At 47.7% G+C, this 27,500-nt stretch overlaps 1 protein-coding gene across 3 annotated transcripts in view; it reads right to left on the bottom strand.

The window, feature by feature from the left end:
* pik3r3b (phosphoinositide-3-kinase, regulatory subunit 3b (gamma)) overlaps positions 1 to 27,500 on the bottom strand; it is a 143,917-nt gene that overhangs the window by 12,327 nt on the left and 104,090 nt on the right. Inside the window, exon 1 of one of the 3 annotated variants that reach the window (XM_031574963.2) lies at positions 7,619 to 7,890. The exons of 1 other annotated variant lie outside the window; for it this stretch is intronic. In XM_031574963.2, the coding sequence (XP_031430823.1) occupies positions 7,619 to 7,727 (109 nt within the window). In that variant the 5' untranslated portion in view covers positions 7,728 to 7,890. Of the gene's footprint in view, positions 1 to 3,001; positions 3,137 to 7,618; positions 7,891 to 27,500 lie in introns of those variants that run through there. One more of the 3 variants, XM_012842168.3, reaches the window with a different exon arrangement.

A 27,500-nucleotide genomic window follows, 5' to 3' on the forward strand; every position in this document is an offset into this window, starting at 1 on the left:
TTAGCTGAGAGAGATCGGGGGGGGGGGGGGGGGGGGGGGAGGAGAGGTGGGGGTCAGGCAACAAGTGCCTATGCGAAGAAATATCCAAACCCTAAGTACACTCTTCTTGCGCACTATGCATGTGTAATTACACACACACACACACACACACACACACACACACACACACACACACACACACACACACACACAGAGAGAGAGGGTTGATGTATTTCACTTCGTCACAAAGCCCCATTGAGCAGCTCAGGAGCAGAGCAGAGCAGAGCAGCAGCCTGCCAAGAGAAAAGGGAAATGCCTGCGTGGGCTTCCCCCTCCTTCTCCTCCTCCTCCTCCTCCCTCTCTCCTTCTCCCTCTCTCCTTCTCTCATTCCAACAGATAGATAGGAACTGAACTCCCTCTCTCCTTCTCCTCTCTCCCTCTCTCTCTCCTTCTCTCATTCCAACAGATAGATAGGAGCTGAACTCCCCTCTCCTTCTCTCTCTCCTTCTCCTCTCTCCCTCCTTCTCTCTTTCCAACAGATAGATAGGAGCTGTCTCTCTCTCTCTCTCTCTCTCTGCTCTTGTATGGAGAAGTTAAAAGGCAGGTGCAGGGACGGTGGGGCTAAGACCTCAATTCTTGTCCAACGGTTCGTAACGGTAACGTCATATCTCTCTGTGTTGAACAACACATCAACCAACCAGATGGCAGGATGGAAGAGAGGAGAGGAGAGGAGAGGAGGAAGGTAATGAGGAAGGAGAGAGGAGAGGGGAGGAGTGACAGATCACAGGAGAGTAGAAGGATAAAAGGGATGAGTGAAGTGGAAGACAGGAAACACGCTCCTTTTGCTGTCAGTAGCGTAGACCACCCTAGCGTTCACCAGCTAAACACAAAGGAGCTACAACAAAACAATTAACCCCCTCAACCACGCACACACACACACACACACACACACACACACACACACACGCCTTTGTTTACACAACACCTCCCTCCCCCCACTCATCTCATACACACAGCCATCTATCCATCTATCCATTCCTCCACATCAAGCATTCACAGTGACAGACACCAACACACTGGGCCATCATGGCCAATAGGGACATTAGACAGTGATGTTGCTTGAGCTCCATACACTAACTAACAGACTCAGCACCAGTACCACTGTAGAGGAACCAGGGACATTGAGTCTGCCCAAGGAGATCCACAGCACCTGAGTGTGGGCTGGACAGGACACTCCCACTCAGCTGTCTATGAGATAAGAGATATGGACAGAAGAGAGAGAGAGAGAGAGAGAGAGAGAGAGAGAGAGAGGGAGGAGACAGAGCGAGAGTGCTACGCTGTGCTAGAACATCATGCAGGAGACCAGCGCAGAACAAAGGAACCCCGGCACAACTGCGCTCTCCCTCCCTCTCTTTTTCTCTACCTCTCCTCTCCTCTCCTCTCCACACAATGCTTCATAACTGGCAACCTCCAGCATACAGCACACCACATCTGCATCTTTCCTGACTGAAAAAGCAGGGTGATTTTTACAATCATGGCAATCTCGGCCAGAGCTGACACAGGGAATAGTTCCGAGTCAGATGCTCTCAAACTCCAATGACATGAGGGGAAGGGGTGATTTCCCCCCCCCCCCCCCCCCCTCCAGCTGTCCAAACCAGACGACACCACCTCTAGCCTGGGTCCCCTCACCACCCCCCCCGCCCCCCCGTGTCCCCTACCCTGACGCACACCCGCGCGACCCGAAGCGTGCAGACAAATTAGGACGCCTCACTAAATGGATATTAGCATGAGAAAGGACGTGTGGCAGAGGGGAATGAGAGCGGCATTCAACATTCACCAGTGTGTGTGTGTGTGTGTGTGTGTGTGTGTGTGTGTGTGTGTGTGTGTGTGTTTGTGTGTCCCAAGCTGGCCCACATTAAAAAAGCATTATAAAAAGACCCCGTCCCTTTAAATCCCTACGGATGCCGGCCCGCATGACAGTGCAGGCAGATGTACACATGAACAGGACGTCATGTATTAGCATAATAATTACAGAAATTACACTTGGAATGCATTCAGGAAACTTGAAATTCATGGAATGGCTCTAAATATGCGAAGTGTGGTGAGAAGATGAACACATGGGGAATAGGGACACAGCAGACGCTTGATACAGCCCCTGACGCTTGATACAGTCCCTGACGCTTGATACAGCCCCTGTACAGACGCTTGATACAGCCCCTGTACAGACGATTGATACAGCCCTTGTACAGACGATTGATACAGCCCCTGTACAGACGCTTGATACAGTCCCTGTACAGACGCTTGATACAGTCCCTGTACAGACGCTTGATACAGCCCCTGTACAGACGCTTGATCCAGCCCCTGACGCTTGATACAGCCCCTGTACAGATGCTTGATACAGCTCCTGCTGCCTCTCCTGCTGAGAGCATCGACGAGACGGGCTCTCGGACCCAGAGGAGCAGGAATCTGATCACCCCCCGACCCCGTGGGTCTACTCCCTCTCACTACAGGCACTAGAGATCAGGAGAAGTGACTGAAACCACAGCCGGAGCGGAGCGGAGCATGCACAAACTCTCACACAACACACACACACACCATGTCAACACAACACACACACCATGTCAACACATCACACACACACACACACACACACACACACACACACACGCTCAAGCCCAGCATTTAGCCAGGTTTAATTCACGCTAAACAGATGTATCCAGACTGACTGCATGCCTGAGGCTTCACAGACATGCACGCAACTAGGCGCACACACACACACACACACACACACACTCTTCACTGACTTGGCTGGACATGGCTGGACATGTCCAACAGCTCAAGTCCTTCTTTGCACAAAATCCCAATAAGATAAAACAGCCAAAAGAGGAGAGGAAAGACAATAAGGGAAAAATAACACGAGAGAAGAAAAGAGAGGAGGAGGAAAGTAACAAAGAAAGAGAGAGAGAGAGGGAGGGGAAGGAAAGAAGAGAGGAAGAAAGAAAGAAAACAATGTCAGTCCTACCATCCTCTTCTGGACTCTCTTTCAGCTGCATGTGGACTTCCTGCCTGTTGTCCGTCTGTAATCCACTCCACTCCTCTCTCTCTCTCTCTCTTTCTCTTTCCCTCTCTCTCTCTTTCTCTCTCCCCCTCTCTCTCGCTCTCTCTCCCCCTCCGTTCCTCTCTCTTCGGTTGCCTGTGTGAGACTGAGGGCCGAGGACGAGACGCTCAGAAGCTAAATCTGCCTGCGCTGCTCCCTCCTGCACCGCTCTGAATGGAGAGACAACCGGCCAATGGGAGCGCAGAGGAGGTGGCCACACACACACACCTCTGTCTCTGACGACGCAGAGAAAAGAAAGGGAGAAGGAGGGAGGGAGGGAGGGAGGGAGGGAGAGAAAGAGAGAAATCCTCTGGGAATGGTGCATGGGGGGAGGATATACCCCTCCCACTATCCCCCTCTCCACCAGCAGCATCATCATACATCAAGTCAGTGAGTCTGCACGGAGCCAAAGGAGAGAGATCGCAGCCTCTTTCTCCCTCCCTCCGTCCCTCCCTCCGTCCCTCCGTCCGTCTCACACACCTGAGCAGGAACGGAGATAAAGCTCACATCTTTGTCTACGGAAAAGCCCCCCTGCCTCACGGCTACGTTTCCCCCAAATGAGTGCGTGCCTTAGAAACATAAACATAAACACACACACACACACGCCACGCACACGCCACGGCAAGACTGAAACATTTCCTACTGTGAAAGAAGGGAGACCAAACGAAGGCATGGATTGCGTGCACTAAAGGACAGGTAGCATGCAGCCACACTAGATGATGGATTGGAGAGAAAGACAGAAAGAAAGAAAGAAAGAAAGAAAGAAAGGAAGAAAGAAAGAGAAAGATTCATGTATTTCATGTACTTCCAAAGCCACCATGCGTCCAGTAAGAGCTTGGGCAGTGGAGACAGAGGGAGTGTGGGGGTCGGGGCCAGTGGCAATGACAGAACGAACGAGAGACACGTCCAAACTACTCGTCCTATAACCATGACACCAAGAGCCACAAGGCAGACAACACACACACACACACACACACACACACACACACACACACACACACACACACACACACACACACACACACACACACACACACACACACACACACACACACACACACACACACACACACACACACACACACACACACCTCTCTCTCTACCTATGTAGATGTGAAGCCTGAGCACTGTATAGACCACAAAGCCTTGACTGGCTCAGAGACGCAGTGTCTCTCCTGACTGGACAAAGACATAGCACCAAAGACACGAGACGTTTTCACCGCACAAATGAGCCTTAAGAACACTCAGTCCATGACATCACAGTCCATCATGTCCCAATTTTAGCACTGGGGATGAAAATAGATTTGAAGTTTTCCACAAATGTAGTGGAATTCTTTGGTAGAGGTTCAGCCCATTGCTCCTATGAGCACCACCGCGACCACCCACCCCCTCCTCCAGCACGGCCCCCGTTTCACACACACACACACACACACACACACACACACACACACACACACACACACACACACAACACACACACACACACACACACACACACACACACACACAGGCTACTGGGAGTAACCGCCTGGTGGGCACGCTCCCAGACCAACTTTCCCCTGGGGCAGTTACAACACCTCTGTGTCTCGTACCAATGCCATGCAAACAAAGCCACCACGCGGAAGACACACTAATATGCACGCATACGCACGCACAACACACACTTACAGGAGTTTATGCTTGCACATGGTGGCTCGCGCCAAAGTAATGTAATTTTGGCTGGTGCTTGGTGTACTTTGGTGTACTTTGGGCTGGTCACATGACTGACGCATTTCACAACATTGACCGCTCACTTATTGGTGATGCAGTTGAACTGTAATGTCATATTTCACTGTGCTATATTAGGAACATGACCTCTTCATCCCTGCTTCCAGCAGTTTAGATGTTATTTGTCTCTGCAGTGACACTATCGTTTAAGAGGAGAGTGCAGTGAGTCAAATAATAGTATAAAAGGTTATGTCAACTGAATTGAAGTCACAGTTGGTCTGCGCATTGACCAATGTGCTCAAGCATAACAAGTACCTTTAGCCTGCTCATCTCAACTCCTGCTTAATAAATATTCTGATGTACATCTGCAGGGATGGTCATCCTCTTTCTCTTTCATTCTCTCCCTCTCTTCCAAGCTCAAATCACTCAATCTCTCCCTCTAGGCAGATGGTTCGGTGTCCTCCAGCCTAGCTGGCTTGATATTATGAATGGGTGGCGGAGTAGATGCCGAGATAACACAATAACGCTGGTTTGGACACGCAGGCTTGTGCGTGCCCGTGTGTGTGAGAAGGAAATAACAGGGGTATGAAAATGAATAAGTGTACATTCAAAAGAATAAGAAATGCAAGATCTTTATCCGTCCACTTCATAAAAACCTTTAAGCACACTCACGTGTGACGCCCAATGTTGTTGCCAATCCTGCCTGACTCTCCTGCCTTACTGTGTGTGTGTGTGTGTGTCGTACCCCCACCAGAGCCCCCTGCGCTGCCTGAGCACCTGCCCCCTAGCACAGCACCTTACGGCGCGTTCTGCTCCCTGGCCAGCAGTGTGCACCCTGAACACGCAGGCCAGGCAGAGGAAGGGCCATGGGTGGTGTTCAGTGCTGAGGAAACTGTGGGAGCACATCCAAAACCTGAAAGTTTTTTTTCCAGACTTTTCCAAGCCACACAAGATCCCTTCGCAAAGAGACAATGATTATGACACTGACACAGTGTTTCACGTGTCAATATTTCGAACATTACATCATGCGTTGTAACATATAATCTAGACACACCACTTTCTTATTTAATATCACCGTTCAAGCTGCTACATTAGGTTTTTTTCAAAACTTGATATGTGACATTTCTCTGCCAAGCATTTCTCTGCTGGTGCATCTAAGGCATGACATGCACTCAGTGGGTCTATAGAGCCTAAAGATGTGAATATCTTTCCTTGCAGAAATGCATATATGCACACATATAAACCGGTCTTGCATCGCTCATTTATGGGACAGCTAAAGCTCTGGAGTAATTATCCTTTGTCATGTCTAGATGCCTCCTACACAAAGACTCTCTAGCCAATGACATCACCCTGAAAGACTACTGACAAAAAGAAAGAAAAAAAGTCACCCCATTACTGACGACATAGGCATTTCTACAGACATCAACGTGAAAAAAAACCTTCAGCAAGGAAGCCTTTTGAAGATGTACCATTGAGTGCATGTAAAATGCGGACTCCCGATTGCTCAGTAGGCTACCAACCATCCGACTGGCCTACAGCAAAAGGTTACTTTCTACAACAGCTGTAACAAGAACATGACGGATATAGCGAAAAAACTGAATAACAACAGCTGCGGGCTACAGTTATTATTGCACTCTTTTACAGCTGCGACATTAATTGGACAGGCGGAGGGGGGTTAATATGATACTTTAAAATTCTCTGCGAACAGATCAAGTTCTTAGGATGAATGCGTCAAGCTAACGTTAATGGAAATGTTTAAACAGGACAAAATCAGGTGCTATCAACAGAGGGTTATTTTCTACTTACACGACCCATCGCTAACCTCTCTCAATCCCCCGGCATTCATTCGTTCGGCATTCATTTCGGGAAAGTGACAAAATATGACGATTACAATAGTATGAATTAAAGACAGCGCAAAGGTTTTTCTGTGTGCAACAGGCGAATACGGGATAGGACATATTAGGGGAGAACAAAGCCACTAGCCGGCCACTGTGCCACTGTGCTACGTCAGGGGACCTGCTTAAATAAATGAATGAATGAATGAACTGACATTATGCCTCCTAAAAGTCTGCCTGATTGGTGCTTTTCCGTGTGAAAGCATATGCAGAAAACTGTCCGATATTTTCGACAAAGCCAAGACAGGCATAAAGGCAACTACAGAACTACAGGCAACCCGATCTTTTCCTATTCGTTATATCCCAGAGAAGACTACTTCTATACAAAAGGAAACCTACTAGATAGTATTTTAAAAGTTGAGTTTAATATGACACTTCGACACACAGTATCGTTCTTATGACAGAATAATGTGTCAATTGCAGATGCTTGCTTCCAAGTTAGCGCTTCTATAATGTCTCTGGCATTCTGGTTATAGCCTATAGTGCTACTTACATCCAACTTCTGAATCACCGATAGTTGGCTATGCCATCATCACCTCGAGCTACATCAAGGTGTAAGTGTAACACTTCACCAAAGTAAAACGGACAATGTCAACGCTAAACATGATAATAGAGCATCCTTGAAAGTGAGGATTTTACACGGACTGGGGGTGACGCTAACCTGGTTAGCGGCAGCCAGCATATATGTGGAAAAAGATGAACGAAAGCTGAGGCTGAGTCTTAACATTATCGGGTCATTCACTTTTCTGCTACTGGAAAAATACTGCTAGCAGTATTGTAGAATAGACAGTAGACTATGGGCTGCAGCTCTGTGAACCCCCTTCCTGCTGCCTGCACGGACCCAAGCGTAGGCTATGTCTAAAAGTTTGCAGCGGTGAATCTTAAGACAACACATGATACTTAAAATAAAATGAAATATACAATATATTCACAAAAGTACCTGGTGGTTGGTCCATTTCAATGTAAAAGATTAATTCTGTTGAGTATGGCATCATCACGTCTCGCCAGTCATTGTCTTCTTTCTCCGTATTCCACACTGTATTGTACATTGTCTGACTTCGATGTCAAATGACAAGCTTATATCTTTCTTTCCGGATGATCAGAAAGCGAGGACATGGACGAATGTCCAACGTACAAAACCTCTGACTGATTTAATACAGCTATCTATCTATACAAGCTACCGTGGTTTGCTCAACTCAACTTGAACTGCGATCTGAAATCCCTGCTTCAGAATACATATGTAGCCTTCTGTGGAGTAGCCTATGTCAAAGCACCAGGCTTCACTGTTCTTGCGGGACTTGTTCAAGCATATATAAAAAATTAACAGTCCTACAGAACAGAAAGTAGATGCCAGCTCTACTATCTACCCCGCTCTTTCGCGATGAAACAGTAGTCATCATTTTAAGTGCACGAAGACTAAGCAGCAACCTTTCATATCATCTCGCATAAACCACTTTCTCACAGAAACACAGGGGCAACGGAATGCAAAAACGATGCATGGAAAATATATCTCATGAACAGCAAGCTGCAGTTTCTAACACTTGGACTTTCTGTTGGCAATAACAAAGATGATAACACACGGGGGTTATTTTCCAGTATTTTGTTGGTGAATTGAAGCAATATCATTGTGCATGTAGTGACATCATTTATCATTCCCCCTATTTCAGCCTGTAATGGTATGTCCCTCCTCGCGATCGTTTGCTGAGCTTAGATACTGTGCAACACGCAGGCTCCAGATTTGGGAACCAATGGAACACCGGTGCTACTTCAACTCTGTTGCCAAAGGGTCTGTATTTCCATTTTTTTAGAAGCCGTGTGTTCCTACCAAGCCAATGAGCAAGCAACGAAAGCGGAAGTTAACATTCAATTGGCCGAACAGTTACTAAGAGGGACAAAGGGATGGACAGCAGAAGGACTGAAGATAATATGCAAGAGGCTTCTGCTAAATTCTGAACACGACTTCCACTCCGTCCACCCACTTAGCGAACACTGCAAATCCAGTTTCTATGAACACATCAAGTAACAGGTTCAAAATTCAAAGCCTCCAACTTTGAACAACAACCAGGCATTATCATATTTAAATGATGCAAACTATTTACATACAATTGTCTAGTGAAACAGAGGTGGTTGTGTCCCCCACTAATGGCAAATTAATTGAAATGGGAGAGGTAGGTTGGTGGCCAGTTTCAGACAACAATCACTGAACAGACAACCAATCTGTTCTTCGCTCCACCCTACTCTACCCCTCTTGCCCGTGTCCTCGCTCTGCTCATTTGTTTGACCTGTCTGTCAATAGAGCCCACCCGCCCCCCACATTCGTGTGGAAGGTGGGTGACAATGACAATGCATGAATCTCTTTAATGCAACACAAGGAAGACTCAGTGAAGAAATACCCAGATGGCTTGTGCCTGATACATGGAGTCTATCTGTCAAGTGTGTCAAACTTGCTTAATTGCAGCTGTCTGTGTGTGTGCCTGACTGGCCTAGAGGACAGATGGGCCCTTAACAATGATGAGGAAGCTGATGTGCTATCCAGCCATAATCCCTAAGCGCTATGGGAAACACATGATTTGCTGTGCGGTATGTATTTGGGACACAGCAATCGGAAAAAATCAAATTCATCACACACCACACAATACATACGCATAATTACATTGGTGACTGTTTGCAAACTGCATAAATGACCCTAAATTGACCTAGATTTCCCCTTAATCAGAGTTGGCATTGTGGATATCTTTCAGTGTGATTTGCTACAGTGAGGCAGCTCATTGCTTGCTCAGCTTACCTAAGGGGCCATGGGGCACCAGTGTAGGTGTGGTGACCATGGGAACCAAGCGTCTGCAGAAATGCAGTGGCTCGTAGAGAAAATAAATCACAGCACACAGGTTTGGAATCTGCACTCTCATACATAGATTCATTTCAAGAAATCAGCAACCCCGATGTATTCTTTCTGACAGCTGGCTGTCACTTTCATCAGGTAATAGCTACACAAATAACTCATTTATATTTCTTCATTTGACCTCTTTGGAGCAGTGTTCAATCATGATCCAATGTCAACATTCTGCCACAAAAATGGTCATACCATCCCTCATCCATAGAAATATGTCATCTTTAATCTCAGGCTGCAGGTCCTACATCCCCATCCTCAAACATGGCTACTATCCTGCGCCACAGGACAATAGGGACGTGTGTGACCTGATGTAGATAAATCAGTGCTTCACCTAAAACTAGTCCCTTGTTGTCTCTGTCCTCTCCTATGTTGATCGCTGCTTATCACTTTTTGAAGCTTTCCTTACACGCAGAAGCACAAATTGCCTTATGTTTACAGGTCAGATATAGTATGCACAGGGTAGAGATGCTAATCTGCCTGGCTACAAGACCAAACTAATCGATGCTCGAATATAGAAAAAAATGTCAAAATTATGGGAGAAAATATATAAATAAATGGGCGCGCTCTGAGTGTAGACCTGTAGATTGGAGAATAGAAGGGGTGGTGCTCTGCTGAATGCTGATGTGACGATGACAAGCTCTGTGTGACTGACCACACTGACACTGTCCCATTTCTGAGCTGATTATCTGGAGACCCAGGTTTTTTTTTTTTTGCTAGCATTTTGTGCGACTGCAGTAACTAGAGTGGAAAGTACAATTTCACAGTGGAGTTGAATAGGCTGCTTTATGGTTTCCAGCCAAACTCAGACACTGGAGCACACACACACACACTCACAAAATAGAGGCACTCTTACATAACATGCCTCGAACTGGTCCTTATACATTATGCATGACGACGAAGGTGTTGAAATCTGAAAGTAGTAATATAATTAGTTTCCTGTTAAAGTCATTGTGTGAGATTAAACCGGTGCTCGCCACAGGTTGTCCCGGCCCACATCCTCCTCTGTGCATATATAGTAAATTAGTCATGACAAGAGGGTCACCTTTTTCTTTTTTTGCAGTGCTCATCAGAGTGGTGTCGTCTCTCTTTGGGTATGTGATATAAGAAGTGCCCACATAAGCCATACAGGGCGCTTCTCTGAGGCAGAACCCATGGGCTGACTGCTTCACAGGACATCTGGAGGGGCCCTATGCATGCTGCATGTGGTTAAATGGCACTCAGTCCACTAGTCTACGCTGCTTAAGAAAGAAGAAAAGGTCAGTGTGTGTGTTGCACTCTCTATGCCAGTGTGGGTATGTACTGTATCTGTGTCATGACTTCAGAAAGAGTGCATATCATTTTTGCAGTGAATTGCTTTGGTGTATAGAGATAAAATGGGCAGAACCGAGTCAATCAGGAGCATTTAGCTTAAGGCCCTGTCAAAGGATCATGAGTTTCCCCATATGCTTTGATTTCATCTGCTTCCCCCCCCCCCCCCCCCCCCGGTCAGGACCACTTTGAACAAGAGGAGAAGGCAGCACTCATTGGGAGTCATGTGTCTTGGCTAATGTACGCTCTGATTGGAGTTAAACGATTAGCCATACTGTCTGGAACACGTCTCACTGCGTTCAGCCATGTTTTGTATTCACCCACCAACAAAAGTATGATTTTGTGGAGTAGAGTAGAGATACTGAGATAGGCAGAGACAAATGGACATTAAGACACTACTCGAAGACCCACAGCTATGCTAAATGAACGTGCAACGGCCATCTCCAAACACTGCCACCAGAGGCAAGGCAGACTTATTTCTATAGCAATTCATACACATTGGTATATAAAAGTGCTATACAAGTGAGCCGATCGAAGAGCATAGACAAATAAAGAGTTCAAAAAGGAAACTAAATCAACATAGAAAAGAAAAGTAGAATGTATTCACCTGAAGCGGTTTGATGGTCTTTTTTTAGGAAGGCCCGTGAAAAGACTACATTGCAGTAGTCAACCGGTGGGGTATCCCGATGGACCGTCGCATCGCTGGGCCGCCAGAGGAGCGGCAACAAATCTCATTTTGACTGCTTCTGTCTGTATCTTCACCTGCCCTCTGGGTCTGCCTGTCATGCGCAAGATACCTTACTCCATGGTCTCGCACTGGGCTCACTGGCCAATCACAGCCAAGTATGTTATAGCACATGAGTATTGTTTACTACTGATGACGTTATAGAAGACCGATTGTCTTGCTGTATTGCTTGAATATTTAAGTATAATATGTTTTATTATATAATATAAGTATTATATTATATATTATATACATCTCTTTATAGATTTCCTAGTGGATCTGAAGTGTTAAAGAGTAGAACACCCCCACACCCCACCCTGCCTCCCTTCATGCCTCTGTAAACTCATCAGCTTGGGACAGGAGAATTCTGATAGGGCCAGCTGGAGAGGCGGCTGTTCCTACATAGCCACTGCCCCCCCCCCCCCCAGCCCTATCTCTACCCGTCTTAGAGGGTGGCAGTCTGCCCCCCCAGCCCCCCCCCCCCCCAGCCCTATCTCTACCCGTCTTAGAGGGTGGCAGTCTGCCCCCCCAGCCCCCCCCCCCCCCAGCCCTATCTCTACCCGTCTTAGAGGGTGGCAGTCTGCCCCCCCGCCCATGCCCTATCTCTACCCGTCTTAGAGGGTGGCAGTCTGCTCAGGGCTCCTGTTTGTTTGCAGCGCTGGCTTGGTGATGTCATCCTGCAATGTGAGCATCCCTGCTGGACTGATGCAATACTACGGTGTAACAACGAGCCTCCCTGCACCCTGCCTGCCTGCTTAATCTGCTTCCATTTCTCTTGCTCTCCCTTGCACGCGTTCCTTCATTCTTTCTCTCTCTTTTTTCTTCTGGGCTTATGTCTTTCTTTCTTTTTTCTTTCTTGTGGTTGTTGTGTGCATCTGATGCTCTATCAGTGTTTACTTCCTCTCTGTGGTCCTCTCTTCCTCGCTGTGCCCCAAACTCTCCCCTCTCTTAGCCCCCACCCACGGCTGCCTCAGTGGGCGCTCGGAGAGCACACAGAGCCTTCGTTTTATTTCCCAACTGCTCATCGGTTGTCATGGCATCAGGGCACCATGGCTCAGCATTATTCAAGCCAGCAGATAAAGAGTGTGTGTGTGTGTGTGTGTGTGTGTGTGGGGGGGGGGGGGGGGGTGTGTGTATCTTAACTCTCTCCTGACTGCATCTCAGCAGCTCTGAGTCAGGGTTTCAAATGACATGCTTGCTCAGTTCCACAGCTTTGGGTGATTACCAAGCTCAGAGGCAGAGATCAGGTGCAGGCTGAATATCAGTCAGCTTTTGATAAGATAGCTTGGTTGAAACAAAATGAACCAAATAACAACTTAAAAAAAAAAAAAACCTTTCAGACATGATATGTGCACTGGAGCCATCCCACTCACCACTGCCCCGTGTCTGAATCACCCCCTTTATAAAACAGCCCATTGTTCTGGGCTGATAGTCCTCTCAGAGTCTTGGCTACAATTTTTTGTCCCCAGCTATCTCAGAAGTGTCAGCCTGCACAGCACAAAGCTGCAGGACAGGGAGGGTTTGCAACAGAACAAGCGCTCCTATGGAGGAAGCGTGCTGGCCCGGGAGCGAGCGAGCGAACGCTAACAGATAAGCGGGGGACTCCCATGACTGAGGAGGATTCGTTTGAAGCTCCAGTAATGAATGGATGCCTTCAGGGTTCCTTGCCAGGCCAAGGGGATTAGTATCAGAAACCAGGGGTGTCATCTCTTTAGGTCTGAGGCAGACACAGAAAATAGGAGGGCTGGCAGGATTACTGAGCGAGCGAGCGGGTTGACCTTGGCAAAACTTAGTGCCCGACGCACAAATGCCAAGGCCACGAAACCCAAGAACTCAGCATGACTCGGAGGTGCCAGCTAAACAAATCTCTGATCAGCCTATCCAATTAAAACAGGGCCCCTGAAAAAGAAGCACGCTCTTCATGTGCTCCAAGTACATCTGACTATTGGTGGTCAGATAGAATTTATACAATTCATACACATTTATACACAAGATGCTTCATTTGACTTGAAATCACTTAGTCTTGCTGTTGTGCTGACTACATGATGTGGTATAATGATATCGTATTGGTTGCTCAACCCAGACCTGGTCTGTGCATATAGGGAGTTGCCTGTCCTTTCTGGCAAAGCCACGCCATGTACTACACAAATCTGAGGAATCTGAACCAACTGATAGAGTCAAGAAACGGGAGTGTGTTAGTGGCAGTGTGTGTTGGGGGGAATGGGAGTGTGTTAGTGTGTGTTGGGGGGAACGGGAGTGTGTTAGTGGCAGTGTGTGTTGGGGGGAATTGCCTTGATTTGCATCTTTCCATGCTTCATTTGAATGCAACGCAAATTTCCGGAGACCTCAGCCGTCAAAGTCAAGACTGAGGAGTTGCAGAAACGCCGTGACAATTACATGTTGCCGAAGGCAGAGACTCTTGAATTATTGAAATAAAAGTCAGAATTAGAATGCGGACGACCTTTTCTAAAAGATACTTCAAAACCATTCAAAGATAGTTAGCCTTTGCTTGTCTCAAATATAGAGAGCGTGTGACCTACCCCATATCTCTACCATTTTCCAGATCACCCATAACTGAGGCCTTAAGAGACGAACTACACTTCAGATTTAATAATTGACCACAGTCTCAGCCCTGTGCTGTGAGCTGTGCAGAACTTCAAAAGAGGAGAGCGTCACATCTGTTTGACCCCATCAACCTCCAGGCTCTTCTCGGGTCAGCTGGCCAGGCCAAACAGGCAGAACAAAGGGCATGGGGAATGCACACACACACAGTGCTCTCTCTCTTTATGGCCCAGCCGAGGGGTGGGCAGTGTAAGCGCATCGGTGGAAATAACTGCCGTTTCATTTTGTGTCTCGTTGTTCAAGGCACAAGCACACACAGGTGGAGGATATTAAAAGGTTTCAGTCAACGCTCCCATTGTAACATGGGCTCACACAAACAAATAGAGTCTTCAACATTCTCCTTTTACGTCGTACCGATCGAGACGTCAGATGTCAGGTCAAAAACACGCAGAACGCCACTTTGAAGAACTGTGGCAAAGACCACAACAGCTCGTACTACGGACACCACAGGGGGAACCCACAGAGGGCCCACATGTGCGTACCTCTGGACACAGTTTGTGTGAAGACAACTTTCTACCATGAAAGATGGAATACAATAACTTCTTCAACCCCTGGAATCTTTTCCACATAAACTCTGTGATGTGGAAATGTCAGCTGCATGATTAATGAGTTCTCCACAATCAATTCAAGATGCAACACAGCGGGCTCTGCAGATTTTGTGTAAATACAGAGCATAACCTGTTATGGGGTAATTGTTCCAAAAATCTCCCTGTGTTCTCCTGGGGCAGTATCTGTTCTTGAACAAAGCTGGTTTTACACTGGTTTATACCACTGTCCTTCAGCATACTGGTCTAGACAGAGATTAGACAAAGCTAACCTCAGCCCTAATTTCAAACCATACCGCAATCAACAGAACAATACAAAAATCCTCACTCTGACACACTTACTATTAATTAATACAGAGAATGGGCCATGTGATATTTCAAAAAGCGCCTCATACTCGGTCTCTATATGCAAGAGAGCTGACACTCTAGGCTGACATCAGTGATGACTTTTTTTTGTTGCAAAGCAGCAATCCAGAGCTACTCGAGATGAGTGAGCCAGAATTTGTAGGAGTTTACAATTGAAAAGTAGTTGGTGGAAGAAATAGCAGTCGAGCAGCACATACACGCACACACACACACACGCACACACACACACACACACACACACACGCACGCGGGTGGCTGAAGTCAATGGGTATTGACAGAGTCACAGCTGAGTCCAGCCATACCCAAAGGGAGGTGTGTGTGTGTGTGTGTGTGTGTGTGTGGGGGGGGGGTGTGGGTGTGTGTGTGTGTGTGTGTGTGGGTGTGTGCGTGTGTGTGTGTGTGGTGTGTGTGTGTGTGTGTGTGTGTGTGTGTGTGTGCGTGTGTGTGTGTGTGTGTGTGGTGTGTGTGTGTGTGTGTGTGTGTGCGGGTGGTGTGTGTGTGTGTGCGGGTGGTGTGTGCGTGTGTGTGTGTGTGTGTGTGTGTGTGTGTGTGTGGGGGGGGGATTGGTTGTGTTCAAGTGAAACAGCACTCCCTTCACTGACCAAACACTGTCAGGGGTGATGGGCTGGAAGGTGGGATGCTCATCTGACGTGTGTGTGTGTGTGTGTGTGTGTGTGTGTGTGTGTGTGTATGTGTTTGGCGCCAGGTGAACAAACAGGAGCCACAGAGTTTAGGACATAGGAGCTGGCGGCCATATTTGCTGTGCACACAGAACCGAAGAGGCAGAGCGAGGAGCGAGACAGGGCCGAGTTGCGTGCCGTGCGAGATCAGTCACTCACCACAAGACAGTCAGCAGAATATGAAACACTTGCTTTTTCTCAGAGGGCAGAGGTGCAGGCACATAGCCAACCGACACCATCCAAGCCACAAAAATGCATCAGACACATCGGAGGGCTTTGCATCTTCAATGGAGGAGCTGTCCGGCAGTCAAGTTGTTGCAGTCATGCAATGTAAATAAAGCCAGGCAACATTGCTGAGTGCGTCTGGACTGGACTTATGTGAGAGAGAAGGAAGCGCAATGTGTGAACCAGATGGGCTCATCCAGAGCCTCATTTCTACAAATTCCTACAAAAAAACTGATGAATTATGAGACTTTTGTGCTAACAAAATATGTATATATATATATTTTTTTTTTACAGGTAACAAATCAATTTCTTGTGTTTGACAAAACCGGAGTGATAAAGCAGTGTTGTTCTCCAGGGTGTGAGCCTATTTGAAATGTGCACACGTGATCAATTGTGTTGGTTGTATAAATGAAGTTATTCAAGTGAGGATGAAAATGACACAACACAAGAAAGAAGAACAGAAAGAAATCCTTCTGGTGGGGCTATTTAAAGGGCTGCACAAACAAGCCTCTAACAGCACAGGAATGAAGAACATGAACGGGAGACAAGAGGAGACATGAGCGGGACAAGAGGAGACATGAATGGGACAAGAGGAGACATGAACGGGACAAGAGGGGACATGAGGAGACATGAACGGGACAAGAGGAGACAAGAGGAGACAAGAGGAGACATGACGGGACAAGAGGAGACATGAACGGGACAAGAGGAGACAAGAGGAGACATGAACGGACAAGAGGAGACATGAACGGACAAGAGGAGACAAGAGGAGACAAGAGGAGACATGAACGGGACAAGCAAGAGGAGACAGAGGACAAGAGGAGACAAGAGGAGACATGAACGGGACAGAGAGACAAGAGGAGACATGAACGGGACAAGAGGAGACATGAACGGGACAAGAGGAGACAAGAGGAGACAAGAAGGGACAAGAGGAGACATGAACGGGACATGAGGAGAAGGCAAAGGGAGAACAGAGGGGACACAACACTGCATACAGTATTTCAGCTCTGAATATGAGGCTGAGAGGAAAGGGTTAATCATATCCAAGCAAGTAGAGGGTGAACAGAATGACTAATTGAGCATTTGGATATCTTTCTGACAGGCCTGAGACCAAGATAAAAAGCAATCAACACACACACAAAAAACCGGGAAGCCATGTTGCACTGATTAAGGGGGACATATTTTAGCACGCTGCCTCCACCTCCCAATATGAACAGGCACACACTCCCAAACTCTTACACCTCATTATTTCACTCAACATCAGCCTGTTGGACAGGACAGCAGTCACTGGGCAGAGTTTCAGAGACTTTTCTGCCCGGAGGAGCTTGAATACCACGATGAATGAATGTGCATGAATGCAAACAACGAAACACTTAATGGAAAGTGAGGATGAGGAATGAAGGGTTGTTTTAGGCTGCACGGAGCTCATGTCTCCGCCCATGTGAGAGCTGTGAGAGAGGGTTGGTTTGTCTCCCAGCTGGACCAGCCAGAGTGTGATGTACTTGTGATCTTCAGATATTAGATTAGAGGGGAGGGAAGGGAGAAGTTCACCGCCAGAGAAGAGAAGAGAGGTAGAAATACAAGATTGAAGGAAAACGGGGTTTTCTGAGTTGCTCGACCTGAGCCTCCCTTGCAAATGTTATTCGAAAGCAGCACAGTAGAGACCAGGAGCTGATCTGCATTTGTGGTGGTATGTGTGTGTGTGTGTGTGTGTGTGTGTGTGTGTGTGTGTGTGTGTGAGTGTGTGTGTGTGTGTGAGTGTGTGTGTGTGTGTATGCACAATCTGCTGCCATTTGCTGCAAAAAAAAGAAGAACAAATCAAATTGCAAATTGGTCTTTCTGCGCCGGACTGCCGCAGCTATGGGCATAAGTTGATTATAAGTGTGAGAACGAAACAGACCAGGCACATGACAGCTGATGCTGAGTCACACACACACACACACACACACACACACACAGACGTGCTGGAGTCTGTCGGTCGCTGGGGTGGTGAAGGGTTACAAAGCTGCAGCCCAAGAGCCATGACATCAGCGCAACCATGACAACCGACACCGCGCTGGCATTGACCTGTGGTACTCTGTGCTTTGTTTACTGAGCACCCAAATCATTAGGCACATCTTCAATTATTCAAACCGCTGCAATGTCACTTACCCCACCCCATGAAGATGAAGATGAATGGGGGGAAAGGTTGGCTGGGGTGGGGGGGTGTCAAGTGAGGTGGGAAGGGGCAGAATTGGGGCCCACAGGGGTTACCTGCTAATTACTACTGAGAGACGTAGATCTTGCACCACAGGCCAGGGCTGTTCCTTATCTGGGGAACCACATCTCATGAAACAAATGAGATGATCAAAGATAACCAAATAGATATAACTAGTTCTGTGCACATCTGCTTGACAGTGCAGAACAAACACAGCTGTAATCTAGACCGATATCCAGTGTGTGGGACGACTAGACTTGCCAATGAAATGGGTGGAGGTAGTAACCCATGAGGACTTGACAAATGGCTGATAGAATGATGAGATGGATTGGTAGTGGAGAGGGTTCCTCATCCATCACTGCGCAGGGGACCCGGCTGGTTGCAGTGGGGACGTCTAGTCTGGCACACACACTGTCTCATTCCACAACTACCAGTGTGCTGGATGTCCACGGTGACATCGCCAGGGTAAACAGGTCTTCAGACAGCTAAAGTCTCTGACCCCAGAGGGCTTTCTAGTACCTGATGTGACCCCTCCCCCCTCACACACACACACACACACACACTCACACACAGACACAGATACGCTTTCCCCCACTTTAACTGGTCTTGAGCTCCTCCCTGGTTCAGGGCCAGGACAATGACTCGAGGCCCAGCAGTGGAGGTGCCTTTAAGGCAGTGGAGTGCCTTAATGAAGATTTAAGTGCTAAATCTGACAAAAAGCCATTTCTGTGAAGTCCTTAGAGCCTCCCTTAGCCTTAACCTCGGATAGCCTGACAGTCTTACAGCCAATAGAGGGGAAGAGAGAGAGGGAGAGACTGACACTCTGCTCATGCTAATGCTTATCCTTAACACCTACTTACTTCTTTCCTATAGGCTGATCAGGCACAACACGTATCGACTGGCACAGGCCTGGGGTCAGAAGTCTACACGGGCTTTTTGTCAAGAGTGCAATGCAGTTTCAAGCTGGAAATACAGATGTAGATTTAGTTCATTCTCAACGTGATAAGACATTATTATGCGTAAGTGCATATTTGGCTCGAGGTCCTCACCTCACCTGTAATATTTGTCTGTAATGTGTGTACAGTGTGTCTGGAGTGTGTCAATGTCACTCCTGTGTGTGTGTGTGTGTGTGGTGTGTGTGTGTGTGTGTGTGTGTGTGTGTGTTTCAGTAGGAGATAGAGGAATGGCGGTGTTCCAATAAGCATAAGCTCACTTGCTCTCGGCTGCTGGTTTTGGTGTCCCTAATAGGATTAATAGAGGAAAATCTCAGTGCATTAAGCAGGCTTTATGCAGGGAGAAGCTACATTTGAGAGCCCTCTTCAACTGGTGTCAGTCTCCTCCCCCTCACCTCATCATCGTCATCTCCCAATGGCAGCAGAGTGCACTTGAGGGCTAGTCGCAGGGGCCCAGTGACCGCCGGGATCCTAGGATGGCAGTGACTCCGGGGGCCCCCGAGGCCCCTGAGAACCCCGACAAGTGTCAGTGACTTTAGAGAGCAACAGCAGCGCCGGGGTGGTCAGTTATTCAACAGACGCTCTGAAGGTGGTCAGTTATTCAGCAGACACTCTGGAGGTGGTCAGTGATTCAGCAGACGCTCTGAAGGTGGTCAGTAATTCTGCAGGTGGTCAGTTATTCAGCAGACGCTCTGAAGGTGGTCAGTGATTAAGCAGACGCTCTGAAGGTGGTCAGTAATTCTGCAGACGCTCTGAAGGTGGTCAGTGATTCTGAAGGTGGTCAGTAATTCAGCAGACGCTCTGAAGGTGGTCAGTAATTCAGCAGACGCTCTGAAGGTGGTCAGTAATTCAGCAGACACTCTGATTTGTAAGCTCAACATCCCATGATCAAATTCAGGAGAGATGGCAGCAAATACAAAAAGAGCAGAAGGCTGGTTTGAGTAAACCTTGAAGCTACGTGTTGGTGCATTTTTAAAAACTGAAAAGTTCAACGTTTCCATTTTTCAACAGGAGAGATTTGTCGACCATCCCCTATCTCTGCACAGCTCTGTTTCTCTCATGTTCTCTCCCTCTCTCTCTCACACACGCGCTCAAATAGACAGATTTGAGGTCAAACCAGTTTAGCAACTTTTTGAAATACTGTCATGATGGGGTGATGTTGTTTGCCGGACAATTGATTTGTAATAAAATGATGAGACTGTGAGAAGCCACAGCCTAACTCCACAGCCAGAGGAATAGAATTAGATGGAGGCCCACAGCCTGATTGGGTTAGAGCTGCTTCTAGCCACATGTGTGTGTGACTCACATTACTGGAGCAGTCAGGCCGAAGCTTCTGGGACACACACACACACACAGACACAGACACACACACACACAGACACACACACACACAGACACACCACCACACACACACACACACACACACACCACACACACACACACACACCACACACACACACACACACACACACACACACACACACCACACACACAGGCATTATGAAGCAGCCAGAGCAAAGCTGCTGGCTGGGTGAAAAAAGAAAGTGCCCTACTTCTGTTGGATGCATCACACTCAATGGTCTTCTTCTTCTCTGTGGGAACCCTGTGCTAGCGCACACACACACACACACACACACACACACACACACACACACACACACACCACGCACACACACACACACACACACACTCACACTCACACTCACACTCACACACACACACACACACACACACACACACACACACACACACACTCACACGCACACACACATGTAACTGCACATCCATTAAGACATTTTAAACTGCATACAAGTTCAGGATGTGTACCATCAATTGAAACTCTGGCAGTCTGCCAAACTCCAATAGACAACTAAATATGGCATCCCAAAAAAGTGCTCTTGTGGCTCAACATGACCCATATTAGAGACAAGTCGATACAGCTGACAAAGTCAATTGAGCCATCAGAGAAAACAGTAACCTACTGTACTTATTGTATTAAACATATTTTACAGTAAAATTCTAAATTGAATTACTAAGATTTAAATCCCCCATTCTTCTGGTGTTCATGAAATACATATTACAACTAATGTATCTACAGTTCTGAAACCTGAAGATGGTTTGCCAGTCTCTTGGACTAAGAAAAAGACATGAAGTCTTAGGCTCTTTTCTTGTTCAGTGTAGACTCTCAACTGTATGTTTGGCTTAACTGCAAACATTTTAGCCATAAACATAGATAAATACCAACATATCACATGTGTATGGAAAATGTTATTTTAAAATGCATCTACGTCATCCACAAGACGGTAAACAAAATCTAGGGCTACAAACACATGACTATGAAGACTATCTGTTTTTCTTCTGTAATTACGTGACATCATTGTTAGGATGCAACACTAATTTAAACCCCAAAACATTTGACAAGGCTCATTCGGCTCCACAGCCGCCATTTTTGGGAAAGGTGCTTAAAGTCTAGCAACCCAGAGCTACACTTCTGCTAGTTCACTCATGTTTATACACTGCAGTTCATCAACATATCTGACAAAACGTTTTAAAGTGAGATCAATTACTTTTGAATGTGAGCCAAAAAAAACTAAAAATAAAACTAAATTTTAGGGTCACAAGACAAAATTATGTATGGTTGCCCAGAGTCAGGTGGCGGGTGAACTTCCTCACTGGCTCAACTTACCCCACTCTCCTCTACATACACAGTACACACACACACACACACACACCACACACACACACACACACACACACACACACACACACACACACACACACACACACACACACACACACACACACACACACACACACACACACAACACACACACACACACACACACACACAGGTGAACTTCCTCACTGGCTCAACTTACCCCACTCTCCTCTACATACACAGTAACACCATTATACTTCCCCCCCCTCCCATATACAGATAAATAATACATACGCAATATATGCGCATATTTACACACATATACACAGACACATGCACACACATACACACAACTCAGTACACAAGCCAGAAGGAGCATATGCCGACTCACGCTCTCTCACACACACACCTCCCTAAGCCTTCATGCAACATTTAAAGCCTTCCTTACACACACACACACACACACACACACACACACACACACACACACACACACACACACACTCGCACGCTCTCTTCATCAATCATGTTGGGCAAGGGCACAGTCTCCCTCCTTCTCTCTCTCCTTCTCTCCCTCCCTCCTTCTCTCCCTCCTTCTCTCTCTCCTTCTCTCCCTCCCTCTCTCCCTCGCTCCTCTTGCTATCTAAAACAGATGTGGCTTGTGCTGCTCTGTGCTCCAGTCACTGTGTGAGTCCAGAGTGAGCGTGAACGTGAGAGTGAGCGTGAGAGTGAGCGTGAGCGTGAGAGTCAGCGTGAGCGTGAGAGTGAGAGTGAGTTTGAGCGGAAGTGTGAGTGTGAGCGTGAGCGTGAGAGTGAAAGTAAGCGTGAGAGTGAGCGTGAGAGTGAGAGTGAGCGTGAGCGTGAGTGTGAGCGTGAGTGTGAGCGTGAGGTGAGAGTGAGCGTGAGAGTGAGCGTGAGCGTGAGCGTGAGAGTGAGCGTGAGAGTGTGAGTGTGAGTGTGAGCGTGAGAGTGAGAGTGAGCGTGAGAGTGTGAGTGTGAGTGTGAGCGTGAGAGTGAGAGTGAGCGTGAGCTGGAGCGTGAGAGTGTGAGTGTGAGTGTGAGCGTGAGAGTGAGAGTGAGCGTGAGAGTGTGAGTGTGAGTGTGAGCGTGCTCCACCGGGCCAACTCTGCTCTGGAACGCCAGCGCTCCCCTCCTCTGTGTTTGTCTGCGCGAGGCTAACCCAGAGCACCGGAGCACTGGAGCCGAGACTCCCTTCTCCTTATATGAGCGCCAGTTTGGAGAGCACAAACACCCGTGGGGGGGTAGGGGAGCATGGAGGCTCACCCCCCTGGTGCTGAGAACAGGTGGTTCTCCTCTGATGCTAATGGAACACTCGTGCAGGTCTTCAGAAACATGCAGCATTAGGATAGCTGATATGGAGAGACTGAGGCTGAGGCTGTGAGGATCATGGGCCTTACTGTGGTGTGTGCGTGTGTGTGTGTGTGTGTGTGTGTGTGTGTTGTGTGTGTGAGTGTGTGTGTGTGTGTGTGTGTGTGTGTGTGTGTGTGTGTGTGTGTGTGTGTGTGAGAGAGAGAGAGAGAGAGTTGCTTTTCCCCTCCTCCCTCTCAGACACCACAACAGTTGCAAGGTCTTTCAAGTTGTTCTGAGTGCTAAATAGATTGTAATGTGGTATTTCCTCAGAGCTCTTGGCAGGCTGGAGAGGCTAGCTGGCACTTTCACACTCACAGCTGGACCCACACACACACACACACACACATGCGCACGCGTGCACACACACACACACACTCACTAGCATCACTCTCTCAGCTGACCCATCACATCACACAGAACAACTCTCTCTCTCTCTCTTCCTGGCTCTGTCTTTAACACGCACACAGACCCACATGCACACACACACACACACACACACGCACACACACACACACACACACGCACACAGACCCACATGCACACTAAAGCCATTCTTTCTCAGCAGGACCCCCCCCCCACCCCACCACACACACACACACAAAATAAACTCTGTTTCTAAGCTGACCTATACAATTAACACCCATATATGCATATACATAGCAGCAAAACCAACAACACTACTCTTAAACACATGCACTGCACTCCTCCAGTACAGAATGAAATGCCACCTTGAAATGCATGAAAATCTGCAATGTTTAGAAAATATGAGACGAGAAACATGGTCATTAGATTAATCCCCATCAGTTGTCCATCAATGACAAATAAACACACACACAAAACACACACAAACACATACAAACTAGCAACACATAACCACACATATGGATATAAAAAGCTCAGAAAACAATACTCCAATGTGTACACAGACATAGTACAACACAGACAGACAGACAACACACACACACAGACACACACACACACACCACACACACACACACACACACACCACACACACACCACACACACACACCACACACAGATACATGGCCTCCTGTTTCTTGTTGGCAGTAGAGTGAGGGGAGCGGTGAAAGGCATCATGGGTGAAACCCCGTGCACAGACAGCGGCCCTTAAAAGTTTAATCTGATGTCAGGAGTCAATCAGATCTGAGCACAAAACACACACGCAAATCATATTCAATTTCCCAGAAAGTGCAATCTCCCGACGAGCCCCAGAGTCTGTCCTCCTGCGCTCTGAAGTGGACTAATCATTTCTGTTTGCTTTTGTGATTTTGCTGGCCTCCGTGGCCCCCGGTGGCCCCTGCCAGACGTTCTTGCTCCGGCGTGTTCCATTTAGGACTCTCAGTGGCAGAGGAATAGAAGCTCAAACACAGGGCTAAAGTGGAGAGTAAATAATCAGGATAGTAACATTTATACACATGCTCTTTTTTGCTCTGGAAGATTTGGACTATTTTTATTGCAGCCCAGCTTGCTCACTATTCCAGATGGACAAGGAAGGCTTAGGCTCTCTTCAGGGGACATTGTGTCCTCGTGGCTGATGTGACTCGGTGTGTGTGTGTGTGTGTGTGGTGTGTGTGTGTGTGCGCGCGTGTGTGTGTTGTGTGTGTGTGTTGTGTGTGTGTGTGTGTGTGTGTGCGTGTTGTGTGGAGTGCGTGTGCCGTACATGGGTGTGTGTGTTCTGTGCGAGTAGTGGTGTGTGTGTTGTGTGTGTGTGTGTGTGTGTGTGTGCATGTGTGTGCGTGTGTGTGTGTGAGTGCGTGTGCGTACATGCGTGGTGTGTCTGTGCGAGTATGTGTGTGTGTGTGTGTGTGTGTGTGTGTGTGCATGTGTGTGCGTGTGTGTGGAGTGCGTACGTGCGTACGTGTGTACGTGCGTACGTGCGTGTGTGTGTCTGTGCGAGTATGTGTGTGTGTGTGTAAGAGAGAGAAAGAGAGAGGAGAGAGAGAAAGAGAGAAAGAGAGAGTGCGCCACTTTGGACAGGCATGTAATTCTGGATTTCCAAGAGAGTGTGTGCCTCTGTGAGGAGGGCTTTGTGTGGGACGGGGTGGCCCCAGTGGACAGGCCAGGGGCTGGGGAGGGAGGAGGGGAGGGGAGGCTGGAACACAGAGAAACCCCCTGGTGCAAATCCACACGCTGCTGGGGTGGGGACACCCATGCACACTTTCTCAAGGGGATGTTCACACACTCACACACAGGCACATACACACACATCCACCCCCCGCCCCACCCCCCCCCCCCTCGCTCACTCACACACACACTCTCTCTCTCACACACACACATACTCTCTCTCTAACACACACACACACTCTCTCTCTCTCTCTCTCTCACACACACACACACACACACTCCTGTACAAGACGTTCCTTATTTTCCTAATTCAACTACCTACGTCTGCTGAAATAAAGCGCATCAACCCATCTCAGTGCAGCATCACATCTTGAGCACATGATGGAATAAAACATAAATCAGCTACACAAGGGCTCCACTTTCTACTCTCATCCCCCTCTCCTCTCATCCCCCTCTCCTCTCCTCTCGTCTCCCCTCCTCCCTCCCTTGCTTTCACTCTCTCTTCTCATCCCTTTTCTGCGGAGAATGACAGACCAGCAGGGTCTCGCATCTCTTCGTCTGACGGCTGGCATCTGTCTCGTCTTCTTTTTCTCTTCTTCTCCGTGGCCCTCTCCTTAACCCTGGCCCCCCCCCCCCACCCCACCCCACGCCACCCCACCCCGCTCCCCTTATCTTCACCCGTCGAAAGGTCCCCTCTCTCGGCGGAGGAGAGGCAGCCCACACAAATGACAATTATGCACAAGTGACATCTCTCACTGTGACATTGGCCAGATGCACGAGTGTCTGGAAGACTAAGCTCTCACGAGTGAATGACACATGTTAGAAGAGAGAGAGAGAGAGAGAGAGAGAGAGAGAGAGGGAGAGAGAGAGCAAAGGATTAAGGGGAGGAGAGGTCTGAGGACGAGAAATAAAGAGACGAGGATGAGTTAAAAAGGAGAGGTGAAAGAGAGAGAAGAGTGAAGGTGAAAGAGAGGCAAAAAGAGCAAACGAGGCTAAAAGAAGCAAAGAGAGGGTGCTAGAGCAGGCAAAAGAGAGGACAAAAGATGGAGAGAACGCTGAGAGGAGGTGTGTATCTATCTGTTCAATCTAGCTGTGCTGTTATACCACTTATGAAGTAGAATAGAAACACACATATCTGCCTTTATTACCATGTTATTAACAACTCACTCTAACATCTGCAAAGATCACCTCTAGTTCCACGTTCATATCTGTTACGAATCCCCCCAAACCAGAGACCCTAACAAAACGAAGCCACAGTGTTGGGTTTAGTTTACAAAAGTATACATTTACTACAATCAAAGAAAGCCCCAAAATCCCGGACAAACAAGGTGGTTAGAAGACTGACAGGAAAAAAGGAAAAAGAAAACCTCACGCTTACTGTGCTGGTGGTGTGAACTTGCCTGGCTCCCGTGCCCGACGTACAATTCACGAGACAGGCAAAACAAAAAGTGAGTCTTCCGATGTCCAACTTATTTACCTACCCTAACTAACTACCACTAATAAAGTGCCGAAAATAACCACCCACGTCACAAGAAACAATACCCGGAATATTTGTCAGAACAGAGAGTTCAAGGGAACGGTATATCGATTATAATAAAGGTTGTGTGCCAGCGTCTGTTCTTTTTGCGAGGCGAGAGCGAGCGTCCATCTTGGGAACTGCGTGGCTTTTATACGTGTAGGCCGGTCCCAGTAATCACAGGACCACGCCCAGTCTCCACCTATAGCAAAACCGCACAGACCAAAGCAGGAAGCAACCAGAACCCAGGACTATGTAACAATATCCATTAACCGTGTTTGCACATCGAGGCAGTGGAGCAGTGTCGACGTTTGAACGCAAGCTACGAAAACGTGCAGCATCACGGCTAACATTTGTTTCCGGGGAAAAAAGCAGAGACGATCAACGCCAAAGCCCAAATGCTCGCTCGCTCTCTCTCTCAGCTCAGGAAAAAAAAATCGCATTACAGTAATAGATTCCGGCAGCTGAGGATACATTGTGACATCTGCTCATTCAAAGAAAAAGGTTGGACAGCCCCTCTCGCGATGAGAATTATGAGGATTAGACGCGTATTTTAAGGCATTTACACACAAAGCCTCTCGCTTAAGCCAGCCTGGATACACACAGACATCTCACTCTGGCGTCCCAGGCTTGCAGGGCCTTGCGCAAAAGGCCATTAGAATCACTCTAATTGATTGTCAACAG

This window comes from Clupea harengus, chromosome 10, assembly GCF_900700415.2.
Source record: "Clupea harengus chromosome 10, Ch_v2.0.2, whole genome shotgun sequence".
Lineage (NCBI taxonomy): Eukaryota > Metazoa > Chordata > Actinopteri > Clupeiformes > Clupeidae > Clupea > Clupea harengus.